General features: G+C 37.0%; 1 protein-coding gene across 22 annotated transcripts in view; it reads right to left on the reverse strand.

Annotated features, from left to right (window-relative positions):
• CADPS2 (calcium dependent secretion activator 2) overlaps positions 1-26,752 on the reverse strand; it is a 544,167-nt gene that overhangs the window by 262,757 nt on the left and 254,658 nt on the right. For all 22 annotated transcript variants that reach the window (XM_082472263.1, XM_082472261.1, XM_082472259.1 and 19 more), the window contains one exon: positions 3,867-3,978. In XM_082472263.1, the coding sequence (XP_082328389.1) occupies positions 3,867-3,978 (112 nt within the window). The remainder of the gene's footprint in view (positions 1-3,866; positions 3,979-26,752) is intronic.

Here is a 26,752-nt window from a genome sequence, read left to right on the forward strand (position 1 = left end):
GAGCCTCCAACCAGCCAAGGGGGTTCATCTCCCCTGTTCAGGACCCCAGGACTGGGGTGTCCAATCTGTGGCTCTCACTGCTCATTCCCCAGGGCAGGTGTCCAGCCGCGTATTCTCCCTTTTCCTCTAAGTTCCCTTCCAGGGGCACAAGTCCCAACCTGATCGTTTTTCTTCCCTTCCTACCTGATTATATATGTATCTTTCTTAGAGTCTTGGTTGTATAGGAGTCCTTCTGCCAGTTTCCAGTTAGTTTTCAGTGAGAACTGTTCCACATGTAGGTGTATTTTTGATGTGTTTGATTATCAAACACATGTGAGTTCCACATTCTCTTACTCCTCCAACTTGATTGACCTCCTCCTGCGATGAACAGTTCTATGTGTTTAGGCAAATACATATATTCATACATCCAGTACCCAGTATCACACAGAAAAATTCCTTCACCTTGAAAGATCCCTGTACACCCCTTTTCAGCCAACCACTTCCCCCCTGGGTCAATCCATGGCAAACACTCATCTGTTTTCTGTTTCTATAATGTTGCCTTTTTTAGAACAAATCATACATTATGTAGTCTTTTGGGTCTGACTTCTTTCACTTGCATTTAAGTTTCATCTATGTTGTTGCATGAATTAGTAGTTCATTTCTTTTTATTGCTGAATAGTATTCCACTCTATAGATGTACCACAATTTATCCTTTACTCTGTTTAAGGACATGTTACTGCTTCCAGTTTTCTGCGATTATGAATAAAGCTGTTACAAACATTCACATGCAGGTTTTGTGTGGACATGAACTGTATATACCCTTGGGTAAATACCTAGAAGGGCAGCTGCTGGGCTATATGGTAAGTCTAAGTTTAACTTTATAAGAAACTGGCAAGTTGTATTCCACAGTGGCTGTACAACTTTTCATTTCCGCCAGCAAAGATTCAGTTTGTTGATTTGAATCCTTGTCAGCTTTTGTTATTGTCAGTTTTCTTGTGTTATATCCATTTAGTGTATCTTCTTGTGCTATACATCTATTTTAAAGGCTGTGTGACTTATCTTTCAAAAATCACACAAAATTTTAATTAAAAAACTTCACTAAACTAAGATCCCCAGATACAAGAGTTATATCATTTTAGACTACAGAGCTCACATGATGTAAGGCCTTTTTCTTCAAATTAAAATGTTGTTACTGTTTCTAAGTATAAAAGTAGGTAAATATACAGAAAACATTACCAGTAGCTCTACCCTCCAGCAATGACCACCATTCTCTTCTAATTTTCTTCTAATTGCGCACATGTGGTCAGATTATAACACATCTAAAGACCCAAAGTGTAAACCAAGAATGAGTCTGATATGTTTGAGGAACAGAAAGAAAGCCAAACATGAAGGAAGAATGATAGTAAGCAAGGAGGGTGTAATAGGAGATGAATTTGGAGAGAGATCAGTTCATGCAGAGCAGAGTTCTTCCCTGTTGGTGTGTGTCCAAATTATGAGGTGGCCTTGTTAGAACAGATGGCAGCACCCCACCCCCAAGTTTCTGTTCCAACAGATGGAGAGTTGGGCCTGAGAACCTGCATTCCTAACAATTTTCCAGGTGTTGCTTGTCCAGGGTCCCACCCTGACAACCCTTCTTGGGCGTACGACACTATGATGAGGAGTCTGATTCTTTGTTCCAAATAACTGAGAAGACAATGGATGATCTTAAGGACAGAATGATGTGATTCTGTTTTGAATTTTAAATAGATCATAGTGGCTGAGGTGTGAAAGCTGGATCAGAAGGGACGAGATGACAAATGAGAAAGCCGTAAGCTGACTATTACTAGTGAGAAATAATGATGTCTTGAATTATGGTCGAGGAAATGTTAAAGTGTGAACATACTCAGTATAAATTTAGGAAAAAGCTGACAGAACTTGCAAATAGATTGGGTATTAGAGTCAAAGAAGAAGAAGAAAAGGGCATGCTGAGGTCACTGGCTTGACAATGGCCCCTATGGAAGACTTGATGGGGTTGCTAATCAAAAGTTCTTATTTCAAAAATATTTAGTGTGAGATATCTGTTAATACACAATTAGAAATACCAAGTAGGCAAGTTGGATATACAAATCTGAAGCTCCAAGGAAGGAAACTAATTTAAAAATTGGAAGTCATTAACCCAAAAAAACATTTATAATCATGAAACCTACTGAGGTCATTAGCATAGATCAATGGATCTCAAGCAGAGGTGCTCCCAGGGGACACTTGGCAATGTCTGGAGACATTTCTTATCATCTTTACTTAAGAGGGGACGAGACTACTGGCACATATTGACTGGTCAGGAATGCTACCAAATATCATAAAATGCACAGGAGTGCTCCTAACAACGAAGAATTATCCTACTCAGAACATCAACAGTGCTGAGGTTGAGAAACTCTTATACAGATAGAAAAATTGTCTTTCGTGTATCACAGGAACAAGGGAGCATGAGGTCTTTCTCAGATATACAACTGATTGGAAAATACACCACTCATGTACATAATTTAAAAATTGCTTTTATATATATATAGATATCTGTATCTATCTAGAGAGCCGAAAAATAAATTAAAAATACCTTAAATTACGTTATAGCATTAGACTTAAAATGGCTGCTATTACACAGTAAAAAATAGTTACAATAAGGAAACACGGTAAATGAATGTAATAATAATTTAAGTGAGAAACCCTGATTCACAAATCCATCAGACCATATGCAGTCTCCAGGGTTCTTCTCTTAGATTATGCCACCTGTATACCTTTGTTGAATGAATAAATGCACAAATATGTAAGCACATGAATGAATGAACATTATGGTTTAGCTCTCTTAGGTATTAAGAAATACACATAACAGGGAAGCAGAAGAGGAAATCTAGCATATGAATGCAGACTCACAATTTCTGGAGTGTGGGTATCGATTCACGAAATCCCTAGAAATGAAAGAACTTCAAAGGTGTAAAGGATACAGAAAAGGAGGAAGATTTGAAATGAATAGAAATCCCAACTTTAGGGGGAAAAAAATCCAACATACACACGAATCCTAGCATCCTTTGACACCCAGTATCACACCAGCTAGCCACCATTACCAGAAATTTTCAAGTAAGACTTCTTAAGCCTTTATTTTCTGGAAAATATATATGAAAGCAGTGCTCAGGTCTGGGTAAAATAGATCCACATTACAGAAGATAACTTTATAGTCTACTCACTGGAACACATCTACCTTGTGAACAAAACCGCAGATAATCTTTCACACAGAGAGGTGTTAAGATCACGAATCTACCGTAATGTCAGAAGAAGCTGAGTATAGGTGAGAGATCCTGGATTAGAGGATAAATATATTATAGGGATGAGGAGGTGACTATAGGAAAAAAACAATTCTAGGTTAAAAGGTGTGTGGCGAAGACCTTCTCACAGGGAAAATGAGAGAGGTACAAGAGATAAATACACTTAAGAGATATTCTGTAATCAATCTAATCACAACGAACAGAAAGAGCAGATGACTTCAAATATAAAGCGGATGCTTGTAACCCATGGACAGAAATGTTTGAATCAGGGTTACCTTTCACCAAGAAAGACAAGTTGGCCTATACCATTCACTCACTGGCCACTGGAGTACGTGTGACAAGAATGACTCAGTCAGTGACTATGACCTTATGTGTTCCCCTTAAACACCCAAGGCCTATCACAATACTTTCTCCATTACAGCAATTATGTTTAGTAAATCAGAGCTGTAAGCTGGGCTCATGGGAAATTACAAATAAATTATTAACGTACGAACAGATGGTTTACACACTGCATACTGGTCCACCCTAACTCTAAATCAAGAGAAGTTAAAATTGTGCTCCCTGGGAAACACGGGGCTGACCATAACTCACCCTTCCCAGTTCTTTATCTTCAAGGGCCAGGACCCCAGTGCTTTCCGTGAAGAGTTTTACTTTGACCACAGGCCGTGGATGAGTAGTGGTAAAATCTCCTTGGGTTCCCCACCTGCAATGAAGTAACAAAGATTCTCTTTGAAATGCAGCATTAATTTTGTTTTCCATGTAGATGTGTTTCCTTAGAAGGCACATGAAGCAATGGAGAATCTTTCATGGCTCACTGAGATTTTTATCTTTGCTTTTGTTTCTGACAGATGGCACAGTCAAGAAAGAAAATAACAATAAGCTTTACAGCTTGTAATAATTATTCAGCTGTTCTAAAAATTAGCACATTAGAGTACAAAACACAGTGTGCCATAAGAATTTAGGTTAAGGTAAAGCATTAAAGAATATATATATATAACTGAATCACTATGCTGTACACCTGAAACTAACACAACACTGTAAATCAACTATACTTCAATTTAAAAAGAAAGGTAAAGCATTATAGATATAGCTATTAGAACCTATTTTATTAATTCAAACACAAATTACAACATGATTTTTATGGATGGCTAGGGAAAACTGTTAACGGTTTGAGTGTGTGAGAGGTAGTTTCTCAGAAATTATTTTTGCGTGCTGAAGATTTTATACCATCTCTTCTTACAAAGTCTTCACTAGATATTTTATTTATATTTTTAAAAGTGGAGGTAATCATCTCATCCCTTACTTTATATGATTTTTTAAAGCTCCTGTCAAAAGGAAAGAAATAAGCACCATAAAAATAGGAGTGTTTTGCCATTAATTTCCCAGTACACTCTCCTAAGAATGAAGTCTGTCGATATCTGGCTTTTCAAATCATAACAAAATAACATGTTTCCTTGGCTTATCTTTTAATTAATAGCATCTCATCTTTACCACATACCAACTCATTCTTGTCTATTTACAAACTTAGATGGCACACACCTGATACTAAAAAATCTTATCAATGTTTCTCATAATTCTGAGATCAGACTTGATATTCAGCACAGCGTAAAGAAAATACCACTGAGAAAAACAGACATAACAGGAAGAAAAAGAGAGATTTAATGAGATAAGATTCCTGTTAAAAATCAATAACCAAATAAAAATACCAATTTCTTATTTTAAAAAAACAGTTTACCACATTCATGGCACTGTCTAAACTTTAATTTATAAACTTATTCAGAAAGCTGAAATACAGAAAACTGAGGTAAGTATACCAAAAACTAAATAATCATGATGTCTTCTCCTATCACAGCAGTTTTAATTTTTAACATTGTGATACATGTACAGTAAAAGCACAGGCCATTTCAATGACTGAAGAAACCTGCATCAAGATGCAGTTTGTTCTTTTGAAATTAAAGTCATACTTCAGAGGGAAGGGAAAGATTCATTCAGGATGGAAAGCAACTTAATTTCTATTTTAGATTTCTAGAAACTGATTAGCAAAGAATCTCTTTGCCATTTCATAGAATTAAGATGGTCTGAGATAAAGTAGAGCTAAAATAGGAATAAAAATAAAAATAGATTCAGAACCAAAATAAGGAAGGAGAGAACAATTCTTAATTTAGAGTGTGGAATCTTAAGCCTTGAATACAGTCAGGCGATCTGGATAACAACTCCGGAGTTGACGCCCATGACATACCCTTCTCTTTATTTAGTAACATGTGGTTAAATTTGGAAAAGTAACTTTTGGAGACATTTTCTTATAACTGAAATCAATGATTTTTAGTAGTCATGTAGACACAGCCTAATAGTTTTCCACAGAATTTGCTGATCTTTTAAACTAAATTCTCTTCATAAAAATTCTTTTGTGTATTAAATCAATGATATTTTGTCTCCTCTGTCAAAAATCCTTTGAAACTATTACAGTTTTATATGATTATCTGAAATTCCTAATCTACTCCAATATGCAGTTCTCCAAAGAGAAAAATATTGACTGACCCTATTAACCATCACTGAGGGACTTGGTGAGTTTTGTCTTTTACCCTCATCCTCCTGTCATTGTACCTGAAGGAAGGGAAATGAGTTACCAATTCCACTTTGTTGGATACAATAAGACGAATAACATCATACATGTAAAGAGATGTGCTCACCCATGATTGCATGAACTTCCAGAAAACTGCCTACTCACTCAGATCCTTGACAAACAAGCATCTTCAACAACTGTTCTTCAGTCTTTATTCACTGTGGTACGTCTCTCATTTACTCATTAAAACCATTTTATTGTGAACATCCTACATAAGTTGTCTAAAAGTGAGATACAATGTAAATAATAATAAAAAGAAAATCGACATTCCCACAGCTCAGGTTAAGATGAAAAATGTACCAGGACATTAGAAGAGCTCTGTTCAGGTCTGCAGTGGTCACATCTTCCTCTCGCCCCTACTCCACACTACCACCAAAGTAGCTAGAATTTTGGATTTTATGTTAATAATTCCCTAGAATTTCTTCTTAAAGGGAATATTTTCAGCATTTTACCTCTGACTGTGACCACTGCTCTAGGTTTCTTGTAACTGGTTTTTAATGGGTAAAGAAAATTCTGTTTTCCTAGTTCATTATATACACACGTGTAAATACATCAGAACTTATGGGTGTAACATACATATATATTATTATATATGACATCACCGGTAGACCATAGACATGTCATATATATATATATATATATATATATATATATATATATATATATAAATAAAAAACATCCCCTGCTCCTATATATCATGTATATAATCCACTTTTGGACTTTATCATTGCTACATCATAAATATGTTACATGGAGGGTCATAGATATATCACAGATAACGCTATATATCAAGGACATAGATAAATCCTAGATAGATTCTATCATTCAGAAATGGATACTCTAACATTTTATTAAATGTTTTCCTCCATCTATTGAGATGATTAGTCATTGCAGATTATATTAATCCATTTTCTTTTCAGAGATAATCCTAATTTCTTCTCTTTAAAAAAAAATTTAAAAGCACAGGGAATTCCCTGGCAGTTCAATGGTTAGGACTCTGCGCTCTCACTGCCCAGGGTGTGGATTCAATCCCTGGTTGGGGAACTAAGACCCCGCAAGCTGAGCGGCATGTCCAAAAAAAGAAAAAAGAAAAAAAAATTAGATTTAGTACGCTAATATTATGTATCAAAATTCACGATTGAGACTGGCTTGTAGATTTACATTCTTGTATTTCCCTTGTCTGTTTTTGTTATGCTAACTTTATTTGAATGAGTTGAAAAGTGCTACAGTTCTCTGAAAGAGTTTGTAAAAAATGGGAATTATCTATTCTTGGAACTCACCTATTAAGCTGTTTGGGCCCAGTATTTCTTTGTGGAAAGATATTTACTAATGATTCTATTTCTTCACTGGTCATAGTTACAAAACTACTCAGGGTTTTCTCTTCGAGCCAATTTTGATAACTACTATTTTTCTGGAATATATTGATTTCATCTAAGTTTTTCAAAAGTATTTGTACAGAGTTGTAAAAATTCCCTTATCTTTTGAATCTACAGCATCTGTAGTTATGTCTCCTTTTCATTCCTAATATTTTTCTTTCATTTTTAACCTTGAGAGAGGTTTGTCTCTTTTATTATTCTTTTCAACTTACCATTGTTTGACTTCGATCGATGACCCTCTCTATTGCATGTTGGTTTTCTATTTCATTAAACCCTGCTCTGTCATTCCATTCTAATTTATCTTGTGTTAATTCTGCTGTTCTTTTAAAATTTTAACTTGAATGCATGGCATTAATTTTAAGCCTTTCTTTTGTTCTAGTTAAGCATATAAGGCTATAAATTTCCCTTAACCACTTTAAGTACAACATCCTATAAATTAACAATATTTTTATTAATCAGCTGTTTATAGGTGTGTTTTTAAATTTTTAAATGAAGTTCTTTTTCTTAAGCTCTACTTTTAGTGCATCATATTAGAGAATAAAACTTGCATGACAGTAATCTTTTGAAATAATTAAAACTAGCTTTATATTCTAAAATATGTATGTATGCATGTCTATGTGTGAGTTTAACTTTTCCATGAGTACTTGAAAAGTATTCTCCACTGTGGGCACAGTGCTGTATATATGGCTATAAGCTCAAGGTTGTTACTGTGTTATTTTTTTATTTTTTAACATCTTTATTGGAGTATAATTGCTTTGCAATGTTGTGTTAGTTTCCACTGTATAACAGAGTGAATCAGGTATATGTATACATACATCCTCATATCCCCTCCCTCTTGCATCTCCCTCCCACCCTCCCTATCCCACCCCTCTAGGTGGTCACAAAGCACCAAGCTGATCTCCCCATGCAATGCAGCTGCTTCCCACTAGCTATATTACATTTGGTAGTGTATACATGTCAATGCTACTCTCTCACTTCATCCCAACTTACCCTTCCGCCTCCCTGGGTCCTCAAGTCCATTCTCTACATCTGCGTCTTTATTCCTGTCCTGCCCCTAGGTTCATCAGAACCTTTTTTGTTTTGTTTTTTTTAGATTCCATATACATGTGATAGCATACAGTATTTTTCTGTTTCTGACTTACTTCACTCTGTATGACAGACTCTAGGTCCATCCACCTCATTACAAATAACTCAATTTCGTTTCTTTATATGGCAGAGCAATATTCCATTCTATATATGTGCCACATCTTCTTTATCCATTCATCTGTCGATGGACACTTAGGTTGCTTCCATGGCCTGGCTATTGTAAATACTGCTGCAATGAACACTGTGGTACATGACTTTTTGAATTATGGTTTTCTCAGGGTATATGCCCAGTAGTGGGACTGCTGGGTCATATGGTAGTTCTATTTTTAGTTTTTTAAGGAACCCCCATACTATTCTCCATAGTGACTGTATCAATTTACATTCCCACCAACAGTGCAAGAGGGTTCCCTTTTCTCCACACCCTCTCCAGCATTTATTGTTTCTAGATTTTTTGATGATGGCCATTCTGACCAGTGTGCGGTGATACCTCACTGTAGTTTTGATTTTCATTTCTCTAATGATTAGTGATGTTGAGAATCCTTTCATGTGTTTGTTGGCAATCTGTATATCTTCTTTGGAGAAATGTCTATTTAGGTCTTCTGCCCATTTTTGGATTGGGTTGTTTGTTTTTTTGATATTGAGCTGCATGAGCTGCTTGTACATTTTTGAGATTAATCTTTTGTCAGTTGCTTCGTTTGCAAATATTTTCTCCCATTCTGAGGGTTGTCTTTTCGTCTTGTTTATGGTTTCCTTTGCTGTGCAAAAGCTTTTAAGTTTCATTAGGAACCATTTGTTTATTTTTATTTCCATTTTTCTAGGAGGTGGGTCAAAACGGATCTTGCTGTGACTTATGTCATAGAGTGTTCTGCCTATGTTTTCCTCTAAGAGTTTGATAGTGTCTGGCCTTACATTTAGGTTTTTAATCCACTGTGAGCTTATTTTTGTGTATGGTGTTAGGAAGTGTTCTAATTTCATTCTTTTAAATGCAGCTGTCCAGTTTTCCCAGCACCACTTATTGAAGAGGCTGTCTTTTCTCCATTGTATGTTCTTGTCTCCTTTATCAAAGATAAGGTGGCCATATGTGTGTGGGTATATCTCTGGGCTTTCTATCCTGTTCCATTGATCTATATTTCTGTTTTTGTGCCAGTACCATACTGTCTTGATTACTGTAGTATTTTAGTATAGTCTAAAGTCTGGTAGGCTGATTCCTACAGCTCCATTTTTCTTTCTCAAGATTGTTTTGGCTATTCGAGGACTTTTGTGTTTCCATACAAATGGCGAAATTTTTTATTCTAGTTCTGTGAAAAATGCCATTGGTAGTTTCATAGCGATTGCCTTGAATCTGTAGATTGCTTTGGGTAGTACAGTCATTTTCACAATATTGATTCTTCCAATCCAGGAACATGGTATATCTCTCCATCTGTTTCTATGATTTTTAATTTCTTTCATCAGTGTCTTATAGTTTTCTGCATACAGCTCTTTTGTCTCCCTAGTTAGGTTTATTCCTAGGTATTTTATTCCTTTTGTTGCAATGGTAAATAGGAGTGTTTCCTTAATTGTGCTTTAAAATTTTTCATCATTAGTGTATAGGAATGCAAGAGATTTCTGTGCATTAATTTTTTACCCTGTTACTTTACCAAATTCATTGATTAGCTCTAGAAGTTTTCTGGTAGCATCTTTAGGATTCTCTATGTACAGTATCATGTCACCTGCAAACAGTGACAGTTTTACTTCTTTTCAGATTTGGATTTCTTTTGTTTTTCTTCTCTGATTGCTGTGGCTAAAGCTTCCAAAACTATGGTGAATAATAGTGGTGAGAGTGGGCATCCTTGTCTTGTTCCTGATTTTAGAGGAAATGGTTTCAGTTTTTTGCCACTGAGGACAATGTTGGCCTTAGGTTTGTTATATATGGCCTTTATTATATTGAGGTAAGTTCCCTCTGTGCCTACTTTCTGGAGGGTTTTTATCATAAATGGGTGTTGAATTTTGTCAAAAGCTTTTTCTGCATTTACTGAAATGATCATATGGTTTTTATCCTTCAGTTTGTTAATATGGTGTATCACACTGATTGATTTGCGTATATTGAAGAATCCTTGCATTCCTGGGATAAACCCCACTTGATCATAGTGTATGATCCTTTAAATGTGCCGTTGGATTTTGTTTGCTAGTATTTTGTTGAGGATTTTTGCAACTATGTTCATCAGTGATACTGGTCTGTAGCTTTCTTTTCTTGTGAAATCTTTGTCTGGTTTTGGTATCAGGGTGATGGTGGCCTCATAGAATGAGTTTGGGAGTGTTGCTCCCTCTACTATATTTTGGAAGAGTTTGAGAAGGATAGGTGTTAGCTCTTCACTAAATGTTTGATAGAATTTGCCTGTGAAGCCATCTGGTCCTGGCCTTTTGTATGTTGGAAGACTTTTAATCACAGTTTCAATTTCAGTGCTTGTGACTGATCTGTTCATATTTTCTATTCCTGGCTCAGTCTTGGAAGGTTGTGCTTTTCTAAGAATTTGTCCATTTCTTCCAGGTTGTCCATTTTATTGGCATATACTTGCTTGTAATAATCCCTCATGATCCTTTGTATTTCTGCAGTGTCAGTTGTTACTTCTCCTTTTCCATTTCTAATTCTGTTGATTTGAGTCTTCTCCCTTCTTTTCTTGATGAGTCTGGCTAGTGGTTTATCAATTTTGTTTACCTTCTCAAGAACCAGCTTTTAGTTTTATTGACCTTTGCTATTGTTTCCTTCATTTCTTTTTCATTTATTTCTGATCTGATCTTTATGAATTCTTTCTTTCTGCTAACTTTGGGGTTTTTTGTTCTTCTTTCTATAATTGCTTTAGGTGTAAGGTTAGGTTGTTTGAGATGTTTCTTTTTTCTTGAGGTAGGATTGTATTGCTATAAACTTCCCTCTTAGAACTGCTGTTGCTGCATTCCATAGGTTTTGGGTCATCGTGTTTTCACTGTCATTTGCTTCTAGGTTTTTTTGATTTCCTCTTTGATTTCTTCAGTGATCTCTTGGTTATATAGTAGCATATTGTGTAGCCTCCATGTGTTTGTATTTTTTACAGTTTTCTTCCTGTAATTGATATCTAGTCTCACAGCATTGTGGTTGGAAAAGATACTTGATACGATTTCAATTTTCTTAAATTTACCAAGGCTTGATTTGTGACCCAAGATATGATCTATCCTGGAGAATATTCCATGAGCACTTGAGAAGAAAGTGTATTCTGTTGTTTTTGGATGGAATGTGCTATAAATATCAATTAAGTCCATCTTGTCTAATGTGTCATTTAAAGCTTGTATTTCCTTATTTATTCTCATTTTGGATGATCTGTCCATGTGAAAGTGTGGTGTTAAAGTCCCCTACTATGATTGTGTTTCTGTCCATGTGAAAGTGTGGTGTTAAAGTCCCCTACTATGATTGTGTTACTGTTGATTTCCCCTTTTATGGCTGTTAGCATTTGCCTTATGTATTGAAGTGCTCCTATGTTGGGTGCATAATTATTTACAATTATTACATCTTCTTCTTGGATTGATCCCTTGATCATTATGTAGTATCCTTCTTTGTCTCTTGTAATAGTCTTTATTTTAAAGTCTATTTTGTCTGATGTGAGAATTGCTACTCCAGCTTTCTTTTGATTTCCATTTGCATGGAATATCTTTTCCATCCCCTCATTTTCAGTCTGTATGTGTCCCTAGGTCTGAAATGGGTCTCTTGTAGACAGCATATATACAGTTCTTATCTTCGTATCCATTCAGCCAGTCTAGGTCTTTTGGTTGGAGCATTTAATCCATTTACATTTAAGGTAATTCTTGATATGTATGTTCCTATTACCATTTTCTGAATTGTTTTGGGTTTGTTTTTGGAGGTCTTTTCCTTCTCTTGTGTTTCCTGCCTAGAGAAATTCCTTTAGCATTTGTTGTAAAGCTGGTTTGGTGGTGCTGAATTCTCTTAACCTTTGCTTGTCTGTAAAGGTTTTAATTTCTCTGTCAAATCTGAATGAGATCCTTGCTGGGTAGAGTAATCTTGGCTGCAGGTTTTTCCCTTTCATCACTTTAAATATGCCTGCCACTCCCTTCTGGCTTGCAGAGTTTCTGCTGAAAGATCAGCTGTTAACCTTATGGGGATTCCCCTGTATGTTATTTGTTGCTTTTCCCTTGCTGCTTTTAATATTTTTTCTGTGTGTTTAATTTTTGATAGTTTGGTTAATATGTGTCTTGGCATGTTTCCCCTTGTATTTTTCCTATATGGGACTCTCTGCACTTCTTGGACTTGACTATTTCCTTTCCCATATTAGGGAAGTTTTTAACTATAATCTCTTCAAATATTTTCTCAGTCCCTTTCTTTTTCTCTTCTTCTTCTGGGACCCCTATAATTCGAACGTTGATGCATTTTTATGTTGTCCCAGAGGTCTCTGAGACTGTCCTCAATTCTTTTCATTCTTTTTTGTTTATCCTGCTCTGCGGTAGTTATTTCCACTATTTTATCTTCCAGGTCACTTACCCTTTCTTCTGCCTCAGTTATTCTGCTATTGATTCCTTCTAGAGAATTTTTAATTTCATTTATTGTGCTGTTCATCACTGTTTGTTTACTCTTTAGTTCTGCTAGGTCCCTGTTAAACATTTCTTGTACTTTCTCCATTTTATTTCCAAGATTTTGGATCATCTTTACTATCATTACTTTGAATTCTTTTTCAGGTAGACTGCCTATTTCCTCTTCATTTGGTTTGTCTGGTGGGTTTTTACCTTTCTCCTTCACCTGCTGCATATTTCTCTGTCTTCTCATTTTGCTTAACTTACTGTGTTTGGGGTCTCCTTTTCGCAGGCTGCAGGTTCATAGTTCCCGTTGTTTTTGGTGTCTGCCCCCAGTGGGTAAGGTTGGTTCAGTGGCTTGTGTAGGCTTCCTGGTGGATGGGACTGGTGCCTGTGTTCTGGTGTGCAGGGTTGCGTCTAGTGGTATGTTTTGGGGTGTCTGTGATCTTAGTATGATTTTAGGCAGCCTCTCTGCTAATGGGTGGGGTTGTGTTCCTGTCCTGCTAGTTGTTTGGCATGGGGTGTCCAGCAATGGAGCTTGCTGGCCATTGGATGGAGCTGCGTCTCAGCGTTGAGATGGAGATCTCTGAGAGAGCTCTCGCTGACTGATATTATGTGGGGCCGGGAGGTCTCTGGTGGACCAGTGTCCTGAACTCAGCTCTTCCACCTCAGAGGCTCAGGCCTGACACAAGGCTGGAGCACCGAGACCCTGTTAGCCACACGGCTCAGAACAAAAGGGAGAAAAACGAAAGAAAATAATAATAATAATAAAAGAATGAAATAGAATGAAAGTATTAAAAAATAAAAAATAATAAAAGAAAAAGAGAGCAAGCAAACCAACAAACAAATCCACCAATGATAACAAGCACTAAAAACTATACTAAGATGAACATAAAAATCAGAAACAAGTCAGTCGCAGGCAGCAATCCCCAGGTCTACAGTTGCTCCCAAAGTCCACCTCCTCAATTTGAGATGATTCGTTGTCTATTCAGGTATTCCACATATGCAGGGTAAACAAGTTGACTGTGGAGATTTAATCCGCTGCTCCTGAGGCTGCTGGGAGAGATTTCCCTTTCTCTTCTGTGTTTGCACAGCTCCTGGGGTTCAGCTTTGGTTTTGGCCCCTCCTCTGCGTGTAGGTCGCCCTCAGGCTTCTGTTCCTGCCCAGACAGGACAGGGTTAAAGCAGCGGCTGATTAGGGGCCTCTGGCTCACTCAGGCCAGGGGAGGGAGGGGTACAGTAGTTATAATTGGAATGCGGGGAGAGCCTGCAGCAGCAGAGGCTGGCATGACGTTCCAACAGCCTGAGGCACGCCGTGTGTTCTCCCGGGGAAGTTGTCCCTGGATCAGGGGACCCTGGCAGTGGCGGGCTGCACAGGCTCCCAGGTGGGTGTGGATAGTGACCTGTGCTTGCACACAGGCTTCTTGGTGGCTTCATCAGCAGCGTCAGCGTTCCATGCCCATCTCTGGGGTCCAAGTTGATAGCCGTGGCTCGTGCCCATCTCTGGAACTCGTTTAGGCGGTGTTCTGCCTTCTGTGGGCAGACAGGGAAGGAATCCCCTCTCCTCACGTACCCCTGAAACAATGGTCTCTTGCCTCTTAGGCAGGTCCAGAGATTTTCCCGGACTCCCTCCCAGCTAGCTGTGGCGCATTAGCCCCCTTCAGGCTGTGTTCACGCAGCCAACCCCGGTCCTCTCCCTGGGATCCGACCTCGGAAGCCGGAGCCTCAGCTCCCAGCCCCCGCCAGCCCCGGCAGGTGAGCAGACAAGCCTCTCGGGCTGGTGAGTGCTGGTCGGCACCGATCCTCTGTGTAGGAATTTCTCCACTTTGCCCTCTGCACCCCTGTTGCTGAGCTCTCCTCCATGGCTCCGAAGCTCCCCCCCTCCGCCACCCGCAGTCTCCGCCGGCAAAGGGGCTTCCTAGTGTGTGGAAACTTTTCCTCCTTCACAGCTCCTCCCAGAGGTACAGGTCCTGTCCCTATTCTTTTGTCTCTGTTTTTTCTTTTTTCTTTTGCCCTACCCAGATACATGGGGAGTTTCTTGCTTTTTGGGAAATCTGAGGTCTTCTGCCAGCATTCAGTAGGTGTTCTGTGGGAGTTGTTCCACATATAGATGTATTTTTGATGTATTTGTGGGGATAAATGTGATCTCCACGTCTTACTCCTCTGCCATCTTGAAGGTCCCTCCTCTACTGTGCTATTTAAATCTATTTTATCCTTGATGATTTTTGGTATCCCTTATATAGCAAGGTATAAGTATCGAGGTCTCCAACCAAAAATCGAAATTTTTGTCAATTTCCCTTTGTGTTTTTGTCAACTTTTGGTGTCCTTTTTGGTGATGTAAAGTGTTCAGTAGTAACCATGCCCTTTAAGTATGAACAGTTTATTATTTTTTCACAATCCCAAGGTCATGATTACTTTTCAACCATCAGACTTTTGTAAAATTAGAGAACTAAAACTATGCTAGGAATGGTGATAAGGTACAGACAAGCTTAGAGAAGTCAGACAAGGAATCTAATCAATATATTCCAAGTAGAGACAGTAATTTACTAGAAAACAAAGAGTTAAAATTTATGGGAAATCATTAGTAATCTATAACTTGGAAGGGAATCCAGGATACCCTTTCTCAAAACCAGTATGCCAATGAAGGCAGGAAATAGATGAATATCATAGGCCTGATAGGCAATCCACAAGAGTACATTTCCCTACAAACAAGGTCCAGGAACTTTGTAGAGTATGGATTGCTAATGGCCAACTCCTGTGAAATAAGGAAAGCTTAAACAACATGCTTTCAGGCAGGGAGAAGCTGAGGCACAGGGATACTGGCAGATCCTAACTAACAGCTAGAGGTCTAAACTTTTACGGACATTTGACAAAAATGTGCAATTTTAAAGGGTGCATGAATATAAATATGGTGACACTTAACAGTCCTTATATATTCCAACATTCTAGGATACAAGCAAACTGGCATCACCTTGATAATTTCTCCTCTGAAAAATAAGTTAAAGAGATATGTACAGTTAAAAAATGTTTATGAATTCTGTAACGAATGAATTAAAAACCAAAGTCTGGGCTTCCCTGGTGGCGCAGTGGTTGAGAATCTGCCTGCAAATGCAGGGGACACGGGTTCGAGCCCTGGTCTGGGAAGATCCCACATGCCGCGGAGCAACTAGGCCCGTGAGCCACAACTACTGAGCCGGCGTGTCTGGAGCCTGTGTTCCGCAACAAGAGAGGCCACGACAGTGAGAGGCCCGCGCACCGCGATGAAGAGTGGCCCCCGCTCGCCGCAACTAGAGAAAGCCCTTGCACAGAAATGAAGACCCAACACAGCCAAAATAAATAAATAAATAAAATAAAATAAAATAAAATAAAATAAAGCAAATGCCCCTAGGAGAGAGAAGACCACTAAGAGCTCAAGGTCTTAGTGTTCAAACTTCTTTAAAAAAAAAAAAAAAAAAAACCAAAGTCTCCCTCCCCCTCCACCAAAAAAGTCAGGGAAGAAAGGAAAAAGATAATAGGCCTATCTTCAATATTCACCATGATATTTCCTTGTTTTCTACTTAATTGGCATGTTTAAACACTTTAAGAAATTAATACCAGTTATCATACTATTTTGTCTGCATTATGTGATGAAAGAATACACTACCCTTGCTGTCAATTTGCTTTGACTCAAAATGCATTGTCTTTTTCTACATCTATGAATGTATTATTTATGAGGATTAAGACTTCCAATGCAAATCTTCCAATGAATAAAATATCTACAAAGCACCTGCAGGACTTCGTGGCTATGAAAACAGGGTAGTTCATATACAACTGAAATAACTGACATTAATTATGTATTTGCTAATAAATAAAGTATGCTGGAAATTTGTATCAGGAGCCAAAATATATGTTCAATTTATTCATCCAGTAAGGCTATTTCTAGGAATTTATCCTAACAAAATAATCATGTGCAATAAAAAAGTATAAGCAGGAACATATTCCCTATAGCATTAGGTATAATAGCAAAAGCAAGCAACTTAAATATCTAATATTAGGGGAAGGATTATATAAATTATATGGCACACAATGGAATATTTTGCTGCTACCTATGATAGTTATGAAGGTGATGTACAACCATGCATGATGTATTAAAAAAAGAAAAAAAAAGAGGGGACACAAAACTGAATCAGGGCCTTTTTATTCATTCAAAAAAAATTGATGAGTACCTTGTGTGTGCCAGACATATTCTAGTGTCAGCAACCAAAGTCTAGCCTCTTGAAACATATTCTAACAGAAGATTATAGACAATAAACATTTTTATTATTATATTCTGTAACATATCTCTCTCCACCCTTGCCCTGTATTCTTAACAGCTAGATACCTCTCATGGCCTCAGAGAAGTTAGAGAACTAGATTTATATTGTGATCGGAAAGAATTCTCAGAAGTTAATAGCATATTTGTTTTAAAGTATGTTGAAAACCATAAGCAGTAAAACAGTTATGTCAAAAACCATTCAAGGGCTTCCCTGGTGGCGCAGTGATTAAGAGTCCGCCTGCCAATGCAGGGGACACGGGTTCGAGCCCTGGTCTGGGAAGATCCCACATGCCGCGGAGCGACTAAGCCCGTGAGCCACAATTACTGAGCCTGCGCGTCTGGAGCCTGCGCTCCGCAACAAGAGAGGCCGCAATAGTGAGAGGCCCGCGCACCGCGATGAAGAGTGGCCCCCACTTGCCACAACTAGAGAAAGCCCTCACACAGAAACGAAGACCCAACACAGCCATAAATAAATAAATAAATAAAAACCATTCAAATCCCTTAACTCAAAATTCTTATTCATTGTGACCACATAATGCACCATGATTACAGAAGCTAAGAACTTAAAAGCAGTCTCAATCTATATTCCTCATTACAACCAGCAGTAACGAATTAAAGATATATGTAACTCAAAGAATTATTTCATCCATCATCTCTCTCTTCATTGTTTTATCTAACCAACTATGTGACTGATATTGGGAAAGGTAGTGGGCATTCAAGAACAATCAAGACAACAGATCCTGTACTAAGTGAACTCAGAGTAGTAGGGGAGACAGACATATAAACTCAAATATAAACAATAAAGCAAATCATACAGAACTGAACAGGGCTCTAAATTGTACTTTTAAATTACTTTTGAGGTCTAGCACTTTCTCTTTATTAGTCATCTGCATTTCTGACTTGTCCTTTTATTACCATTGTCCATTTCTCTCTTAGTAGGCTTTCTATCAATTGGTGATTTTTAAAAACTCTTTGTAAGATAGACATTAACTGTTTCCATACATATGGCAAATATTGTCACACTTGGTTATTTTCTATTTAACTCATATATGACTTTTTGAAATTGGGATTCACATATATACACTACTATATATAAAACACATAATAAGGACCTACTGTATAGCACAGGGAATGCTACTCAATACTCTGTAATGGCCTATATGGGAAAAGAATCTAAAAAAGAGTGGCTATAGATATATATGTGTAACTTATTCACTTTGCTGTACACCTGAAACTAACACAACATTGTAAATCAACTATACTCCAATAAAAATTTTTTAAAAATAAAAAATAAATTTAAAAAATGTATAGTTTAAAAGTATTAGGTAGCTAATTCTATCAATTTGATTTATAGTCTCTGATGTTGACATCCGACTTTAAAAGTTTCTTCTTAACCAAAGATTATATGAATATTAACCTATATTTCTTTCACACATTTCCACTGTTTAAATCTTCAAGTTGTCTGAAATTTAGTAGTGATATTAAATTTCAGTTTCACTTTTCCTTTTATCCCAATCTCATTTGGTTTAGAAGTCAAATATATTTACTATTATATAAACTTGAGTTTGGTTTTGAATTTTCTGTCCTAAATATCTATCTCCTGAGCTGTGCTATTCTGTTTTAATTATTACAGCTTCATAAGATATCTGTTAGGACAAAAAAAAATAGACATTTTCAAATTATATTTCTATTCAAGAAAAAGGGAGGTTTCCATTAACTAAAATCTGTTCTGATATTTCTTGGTGAAGACTTTTTTTTCTTCTTCTATGTAGGTCTCACGCATTCCTTGTTGAACTCATTTCATAGTACAGTTGACCCTTGAACAATATGGGGGTTTAATCCCCATATAAATTATAGTTGACGTCTGTATCCGCAACTCCTCTCCATCTGCAGATTCAACCAACCACTTACTGTGCAGTACTGTAGGATTTACTGTTGAAAAATATCCACATGTAAGTGGACCTATGCAGTTCAAACCCATGTTGTTCAAGGGTCAATTGTATTTCTTATTTTGCAATTCTAAGGAATCTATTTCCTTTATACTTACTGTCTGACTATTGCTGTTATATAGGAAATTTACAAACCCTTTTTTTCAAATGATAGTTTTGTCTTATTTCCAATCTAGTGACTGCTTTTTAAAATAAAGTCTTCACCAAATTACCTTTAATTCTATTACAAAAGTTGAGTTATTAAAATGATCAAAAATCAATGACATAATTCAAATACATCACTAATTTTATAATAAAAACATTAAATAAGGATCTAACTACAGAAGTAGAGATCAGTCTTTAAAGAATCACATATAATTCTTAAGATCTTCCATGCTGCAATTACTTAACCAAACAATCCAACTATAGATAAGTTATCATTTTCATAATTTAGGCATTTTAAGATTAAAATGATGCAACATTCATCCAACAATCTTTGCCTAAATAAAAGTTTCGGTTGATAAACATCCAAACAACAGATATTTGGTAGCACTGACTTAGATACTCTCTTGGAAGGTAGAAAACATTTCCAAGTTTTCTGCAATTGATTTCAAACAGGTCTGAGGTCTCTTTCTGCTGTCCTATAGGGAATTTGCCCAAGAAACTAGATTTGGATTCACCCAATTCATGATGAACAGTCAGGATTGTTTTGAGTTATTTTCAATTACTCATATTTGGTGACAAGGTAGTTGGGCCTTCTTCACAAGCTCCAAGGACCAAGAAGGAAGATGCTTGAGAATGGGATGCAATGAGTTCATGAGGAAGGCCTGATGGTATGTATCCACAAGAGTTTCAAACAGTTATCATCTACAGACATGTGCCTTCTTGGGGACTGGATGCCAGGGAAATTTGCCTGGTTGACTGAGGGCAAACAGCTGTGTCTCTGCTTGTGCAGCTATCTTTATGCAGGTGAGCTCTAGCATGCTTTACTTACATAAAGAAACCTATACCCCTTGCCTGAATCTGTTGGTATATTTCTATCAGCCATTGTCCTACTCATCATGGCCATGAGTATTCTAAAATCACTCTGAAATAGATGTGTGTATAAAATAGGTACATTAATAGGATGTATAAAATATACAAAGCAGATACAAGACCTCACTGTTACAAATACACAGGACTATATTTTTAATTGAATTATTTAAAATGGGGATTAATTTAAAAAGCATTACAAATAGCCTGATTATTAATTACATGAATATAAATTAAATAAGAAAACACTGAAAGCGTTTTAAAAATTGTTAAGCACTGTATAAATGCTTTAAAATATAGCACTTGATTAATATGAGCAAGTAATAAGACAGTTTCATGGAAAGCTCTTTTTAAACAGAAGACATTTTTGGAAGAACAGACCTTCAAATTTAAAAAGTTCAACATTTCTAAGTCATTTCCCAGGGCCCAAGTGTTTCAGAGTTTTATCCAAAACTGATGGACTTAAGCCAAAGATTAATGGAAGAATGGTGACGATAACTACATTTTCATGGGAATTTGGATGACTGGTGATGTCATTTACCGTGGTCAAAACTATGAGAGGGACTTATTTGAAAATTTTAACTGATTGCAATAGGCTGCTGGAAACTCAGGTCTGGACTTTTGCTAAAAAGCTGCAAATGAAGATATGGATTTGAGAATTATTAACATAGAGATGGTAGAAGCTATGACAATGAATGAGCTTGTGAAAGGTGCCCATTAAAACTCCATGATAATGGGGACCTGTATCTTACAAGTCTAGGTCCATATATGTATCCATATGCTTGTGTGTATACCTAAGTGCATACTTATTTCTAACAATTTAAATTGTTCCATAACTTGTACTTTCATATAATACTACGTATTCTTTATGCATCAGTACATGGATTTACACAATTTTTAAGACTTGTAAAGCATTCCCCTTGTATGGCTATGTCATCATTTATTCAACCACTCTTCTGTGAATGGATCCTAAGGTTGCTTCCAATTTTAACTATTACAAGAAATACTACAAAAAAGTCTTTCTATATAATTCAATTGTTTTTACAACAATATTAAAAACAAAAGATCAAGGACAGAATTCCAAGACATCTTTTATGTTCTTAAATATTAAAGGTTTCCTACGTAATTAAAAAGGTTGATTCTTAAGAAATTTATCTATGTATTACATAAAATTTGTCACAAATAGCTATTGTAATTAAAACTCCAGATTTGAAAATAATGCATTGTAATACAAAACCCAGGATTACTGGATAGAATTTCAAACTTTTATTACAGACAAACACCCCTTCCCTTCAATTTTAATAGTTAATCTGTAGAGATTTAAATTTCTTCCCTTAAAAATATACTGAGTATATTTTAAAACAATTTTCTATATATTTAGTGGAATTAGTTTAAGTTAGGTGATCAATAATGTTTATAAAAGTTGCCTTACTTATTGTCATAACAGTTGACATACTTTAAAAGTATTTGAAATTTCAATTTGAGATATCTAAATTGAAATGCAGAGGTTAATAACATGCCCAAGGCAATACTGTGGTAATGAATAAAATTATGATATAACTTCCTAGGCCATGAGGATAACATTTATTCAACAAATCACATTTCCATTTAAGACATCGTAGTATACTACTCTATCCTTTCAACAAAACCAGAGGAATTATTCTGCATAGCTATCTGTGAAATACAACAACCTTAATGAAATTAATGACAAGTATCACAACATTGTTCTAAAGAGTTTCATATAAAGATGGGGGGGTGGGGAAAAACAGACTGACTAAAAAAAAAAAAATCCGAACCAGTATCTGAGCCCTTGCCTCAATGGAGTAACAGTGGTAGTGAGACAGGGCTAAAGAGCGCAGGTCCCAGAGACAGTTTGTGGGCTCAAACACCAATTCCAATGTGCAAAGGGACTCCAGGCAAGCAACTTTGTCATAACTAAGTAACATTTCCCGCATAAAACTGTTGCGGTATAAATGAAGACAATTCGTATTAATACTCATAGTGGCACAGCACCTGTCTCACAGAAAGTGCATATAGAACGCTAACTATTACTATTATGATCCACAGTAGTATTCCTTTAGTTTTACTAAGCAAAATGATACCTACCTGGAAAAAACTGATAGATTTGAACATTAAGATTTTAATCAGTTTCATAAAAAGGCAACATTAAAATCCAGACAATATCAGAAACTAGAGAGAGACATCAACTAATAGCAAAACACGACAAAGCAGAGAAAAAGAAACAGGAAGAGAAAGAGATGGGGGAGAAAGAAAGTTAGGGGTGAAAAAGAGAAGAACAATGGAGAAAGAGGGTAGAGGGGGGAGAAAAGAAAGGAGGATTAATAAAAGACCAATCTGGAAAGGAGAGACAGTAGTCTGGATCTTAACCCATTTTTGCACATTATCTTTAATCTTTCTTTTAAAGACAATTTACAGTCTAAATGCTGACATGATGCAAATCTTAATAGAAGAAATAAAAAATATCCTTTAAAGTAACTAAGTTTTATCACTCTAAGCTTTGGGAGGAGCTTTCAAAACCACCACACTAAAACATTTTTATTATGATGAAAAGACAATACAAAGTTATCTGTTTCTTCAACATGACAATGAAGAAATCCTGGGATGGTATCTTGCAATTTAAGGTAGAATGATATTCGGGGGTGGCTCGGGGTGGGTAATGATCACTTTCATAATTAAAGAAAAACGCTATGGGCTTCACCTTCATTCTGGCTCTTACCCTCTACTGGATGTTTCCCTTTGCCTTCAAAGAGACAGCTCCATTTTGTTGCTCTCAAGATTGGTAAAGCCTCAAGAATAATAGGACAAAATTCTCCTCTAAAGTCTGCATTTCATTTATGAAGTTATTCAATGCCATTAAACTTCCATATCCAGAGTACAGAAATCATTATATTTGAACCATTTTCTTCTGAACCAGTCTAAGAAGCATGTTAGCACAAAATCGGGTTTCAGAAAAGGCAGAAGATATAATCTCTCATACGCATTTTTCTTTTTCTCCCTCAGAGCAAGGTAGTTCAGAGACATTAGCTTGAAGTATCTAATTTTAAAGAGAACCATTTGTCACGTCTTGCATTACAATTTTACTTGGTCAAGAAAGCACCAAAAAGTAACTTTTTATAAGCTGGAAATCAAGATTTTTAAGAACTTACATTTAGAAAAACAGGCTCAATAACTGATATAGAAGATAAATTAATTTAACTTTAAAGCATAAAGTCCACTATACACATATAAATCCCTAGAAAAGGGTTCAAATAATAAAATGCAATGGTGTAAAAATGAGAACATACTGCATAAACCACTACAGAAATTTACCAATGTATGTTCATACTGTTCTCATACCCGTAACATTGAGGCTTATGTGAGAGCATCAGTCTGATTTTTTCCTGTTTTTCTTGACATGAAAATAAAAGGTGGATGTGTTATATGAACTGGAATTTAAAAAAGAAACAAACTTTCAAACGTCATAGAATTAATGTATTATCCTTTAAAGATAAAAAGAAATTTAAACTATACTGTTTCCAAATACTAGGTTATAATTATCACTAATCAGTACAGCATATTGTTATTAGTAAGTTGGAGTGTCCATCAGTTACTAGTACAGTTGACCCTTGAACACAGGGGTTGGGGTGCTGACCCTCTGCATAGTCGAAAATCCAAGTATAACTTATAGTCAGCCCTCCCTATACACGCATCTGTGGATTCAACCAACTCAGATGGCATAGTACTGTAGTATTTACCAGTGAAAAAAATTCACGTATAAGTGGACCCATGCAGTTCAAAACCCATGTTGTTCAAGGGTTAGCTGGTGCTTGCTTTACCAGATCTTCCAATGATTACTCTTTAATTTGAAAGAATTTCAAGCAGGGGTTAATGTTCTTTGGGGCTAGACAATATGGGCAAGAAAATATTTTGCTTTATATATTTTTTAATGTGAAGGCCTTGGAATTGCTAAAGTAATACAATGTTAGTGCATCCCATTCTTAATGACTTACATTTGAAAGCAAATGCTCCTCAGCTGTTTCTAGCTCCTCCAAAGGTAAAAGACTCTTGGTTGTGTCTTCAAGCAGCAACATCAGGTGGGGGGCAGGGGGGTTGAAAGGGAAACAGCAGACTGAATCATCTACACAGGCTGTTTTCTCCTAGAAAAATCCCTCCTGGGGTCTCCCTGCAGATAAAACTACTTTTTATTCATTCCTAAATGACTATTTATGTGAAATAAAAAGATTTTCCAAGTGCAGAGTAGTTTGGGAACAATAGGAGAAGCCTCTGAATTATATCAACACCTCAGATTCCAGAGAGGGTAGGAGTCACCTGGGACCATCCTGAGGGGGTTAAGAAGACAGCCAAAAGCAGCAAGCACTCAACAAGAGCATGATGTATGGAGCTGAAACAAGCAGATCTGAAGCACGCAAAACATAGCAGGGCCCAAACCAGCCCCAAGAGCATCAGTAGAGTACTTGTACGCCAGTCCACGGCCCGGAGGACATCACAGCAAGACTCAGGAGGAATCTGGTCAAGGAGCCGGATCTGGTAATTTTCACAGTACACAGTCACTGCTGGCACTTGGTGCTTCTAGATCCTATGAGGGCTACCCTGTGTTACTCAGGAAAAGAAATCCCCATTTGCTGGGGATTTCTGATGGCCGGTGACTACTTAATTTTGTGACACTTTAGAACGTAAATACAACACAGACATGCTTTTAAAAATTAAGGACATTTAAATTGATTTTTTTGAAAAAATGTTTAATACTTATGAGACAATGGGAACTCTGTTAAGGTTTTAAAGGAGTGAAAGTGATTTATGTTTCTCCATAACTTACCCAGTTGGCACTTGAGGAAACATTTTAATAACGACAGTTTAATTCTTGCCTCATTTGTGCAACCTCTAGAATGATATCTAATAAGCACCTAGTATGTGACCATTGTAGGGATGAATGTTTAAAATACAAAGATGAAAGAAAACAGACTACGGCATCCAGGGACTTAGCTTATGGGAAAGGGAGAAGCATGAAACAAATAAATACTATATAGTACAGATTAAAGGTACATAGTGGCCTCCACATTAAGACCGAAGTCTCCCACCTACTGCATTATCCTTCTACGTTTATGATTTGTCTCAGCAACAACAGCTAGACCCCTCACTGCAACCACCACTGTGCTCTGTACATAACAAGCATACATTACATATTCAAGAGAGAAAATGATGATGTGTAAAAAAAATAAAAAATTCGTAGCCTAAGAGGACTGTGCTTGAAAAGCTGAGTTAAATCATGTATGTCAAACTTTTTGAGGATACATTCTCCTACCTAGAAAATAGGAATAGTAGTAAGTCCTCCCTGACAAGGATTCAGAAGAATAAATGAAATCAATAAGAAAACACCTATCGTAATGTCTCGAAAATTAGAAGGGCATGCTAAATAAATGACTGTTCTCAATTCACCGGCGCACCCTGTTCTCCTGATGTCAGGATAGAGGTCCAAGTGACCAATTCCTGACTGCTTCCTCATACCCGTTTCCCTGAAGGGAAAGCAGCCCTGAGAGTGATCGTACATTGTTTTCAGAGGAAAGCAGCAGCAAATACATCAAGTAGGACAGAAGACAGGTCCTGAAACACCACAGGTTTTATCCATATTAGGTGGGGATGCAGTGTTTGCTGATAGCTCTTTGACTTCTGGGAAGTCCATCAGTGCTGAATTAGCTCCAGAAAATACGGTTGATGCATGTTTTGGCTTTCTGTGCCCCTTAGTCTGTGAGAGTAAGGCACAGTTATTTTCACACAGTCATGGTACCCAATTTCGAGGTAGGAAGCACTTTGGGGAATGTTGTATCCAAGTCTAAGATACAGATATTTGGAATTCCTAGAATCCTTATTAAATCTTTACAGATTCCACTTGGAGGAAATTCTGAAACAAAATAAAATGAAAATTCCAGTCCTTATAGTACTTTGTAACAGTACAAAGCTGGTGCTTATCTTGGTCAGGCTAAGAACCTGATAGTCTAGGTGGAGCTTTTGTCATCAACATATCAGTGGGAAATCTAGCCTAGAGAAGAATTTCTTAAGATTCAAAACCAGCTGGCAGGTCTCTCCCCCGTTTTGGTTGGCACGTGCAGAGGGAGGCTTGGGATTTTTTTGTCTTCATTTTTTGGGTGACTGTACTCCCAATTGTACTCACAATCTCTTTGGGTGATTGTGTTTTTTCCTTCATTCATTCTGTCCTTGAGCTACTATGGTTACCAACAGAGTCTTACCTTCAAATGGTGGAGATAATGGTAAAATGTAAAGAATGGCTACAGAGATGAGCTGGCCAGAATGACAGAGTCAAAAAACAGGCCAAATCAAGTAGTAGGGATGTGGTGGTACACACAGAGCACCACATGGCACTGGAAGGAATGGGCAGATGATGCAGATCTGGTGCAACCCAGAAGAGTCAACTACAGATGGGAAAATCAGAAAACAATAAACCAGGAAAAAGAGTACAGGAGAACAGGGCTAAGGTAACCTGAGAAGCATGATTAGAAAATCTGTGGTGGTCTTTATCCAGCTACAGAGCTGGAGTAACTACTCGTGAACGATTAACTAGCTTCCGGC

The sequence above is a fragment of the Balaenoptera physalus genome, assembly GCF_965194825.1.
Source record: "Balaenoptera physalus genome assembly, chromosome: 8".
Lineage (NCBI taxonomy): Eukaryota > Metazoa > Chordata > Mammalia > Artiodactyla > Balaenopteridae > Balaenoptera > Balaenoptera physalus.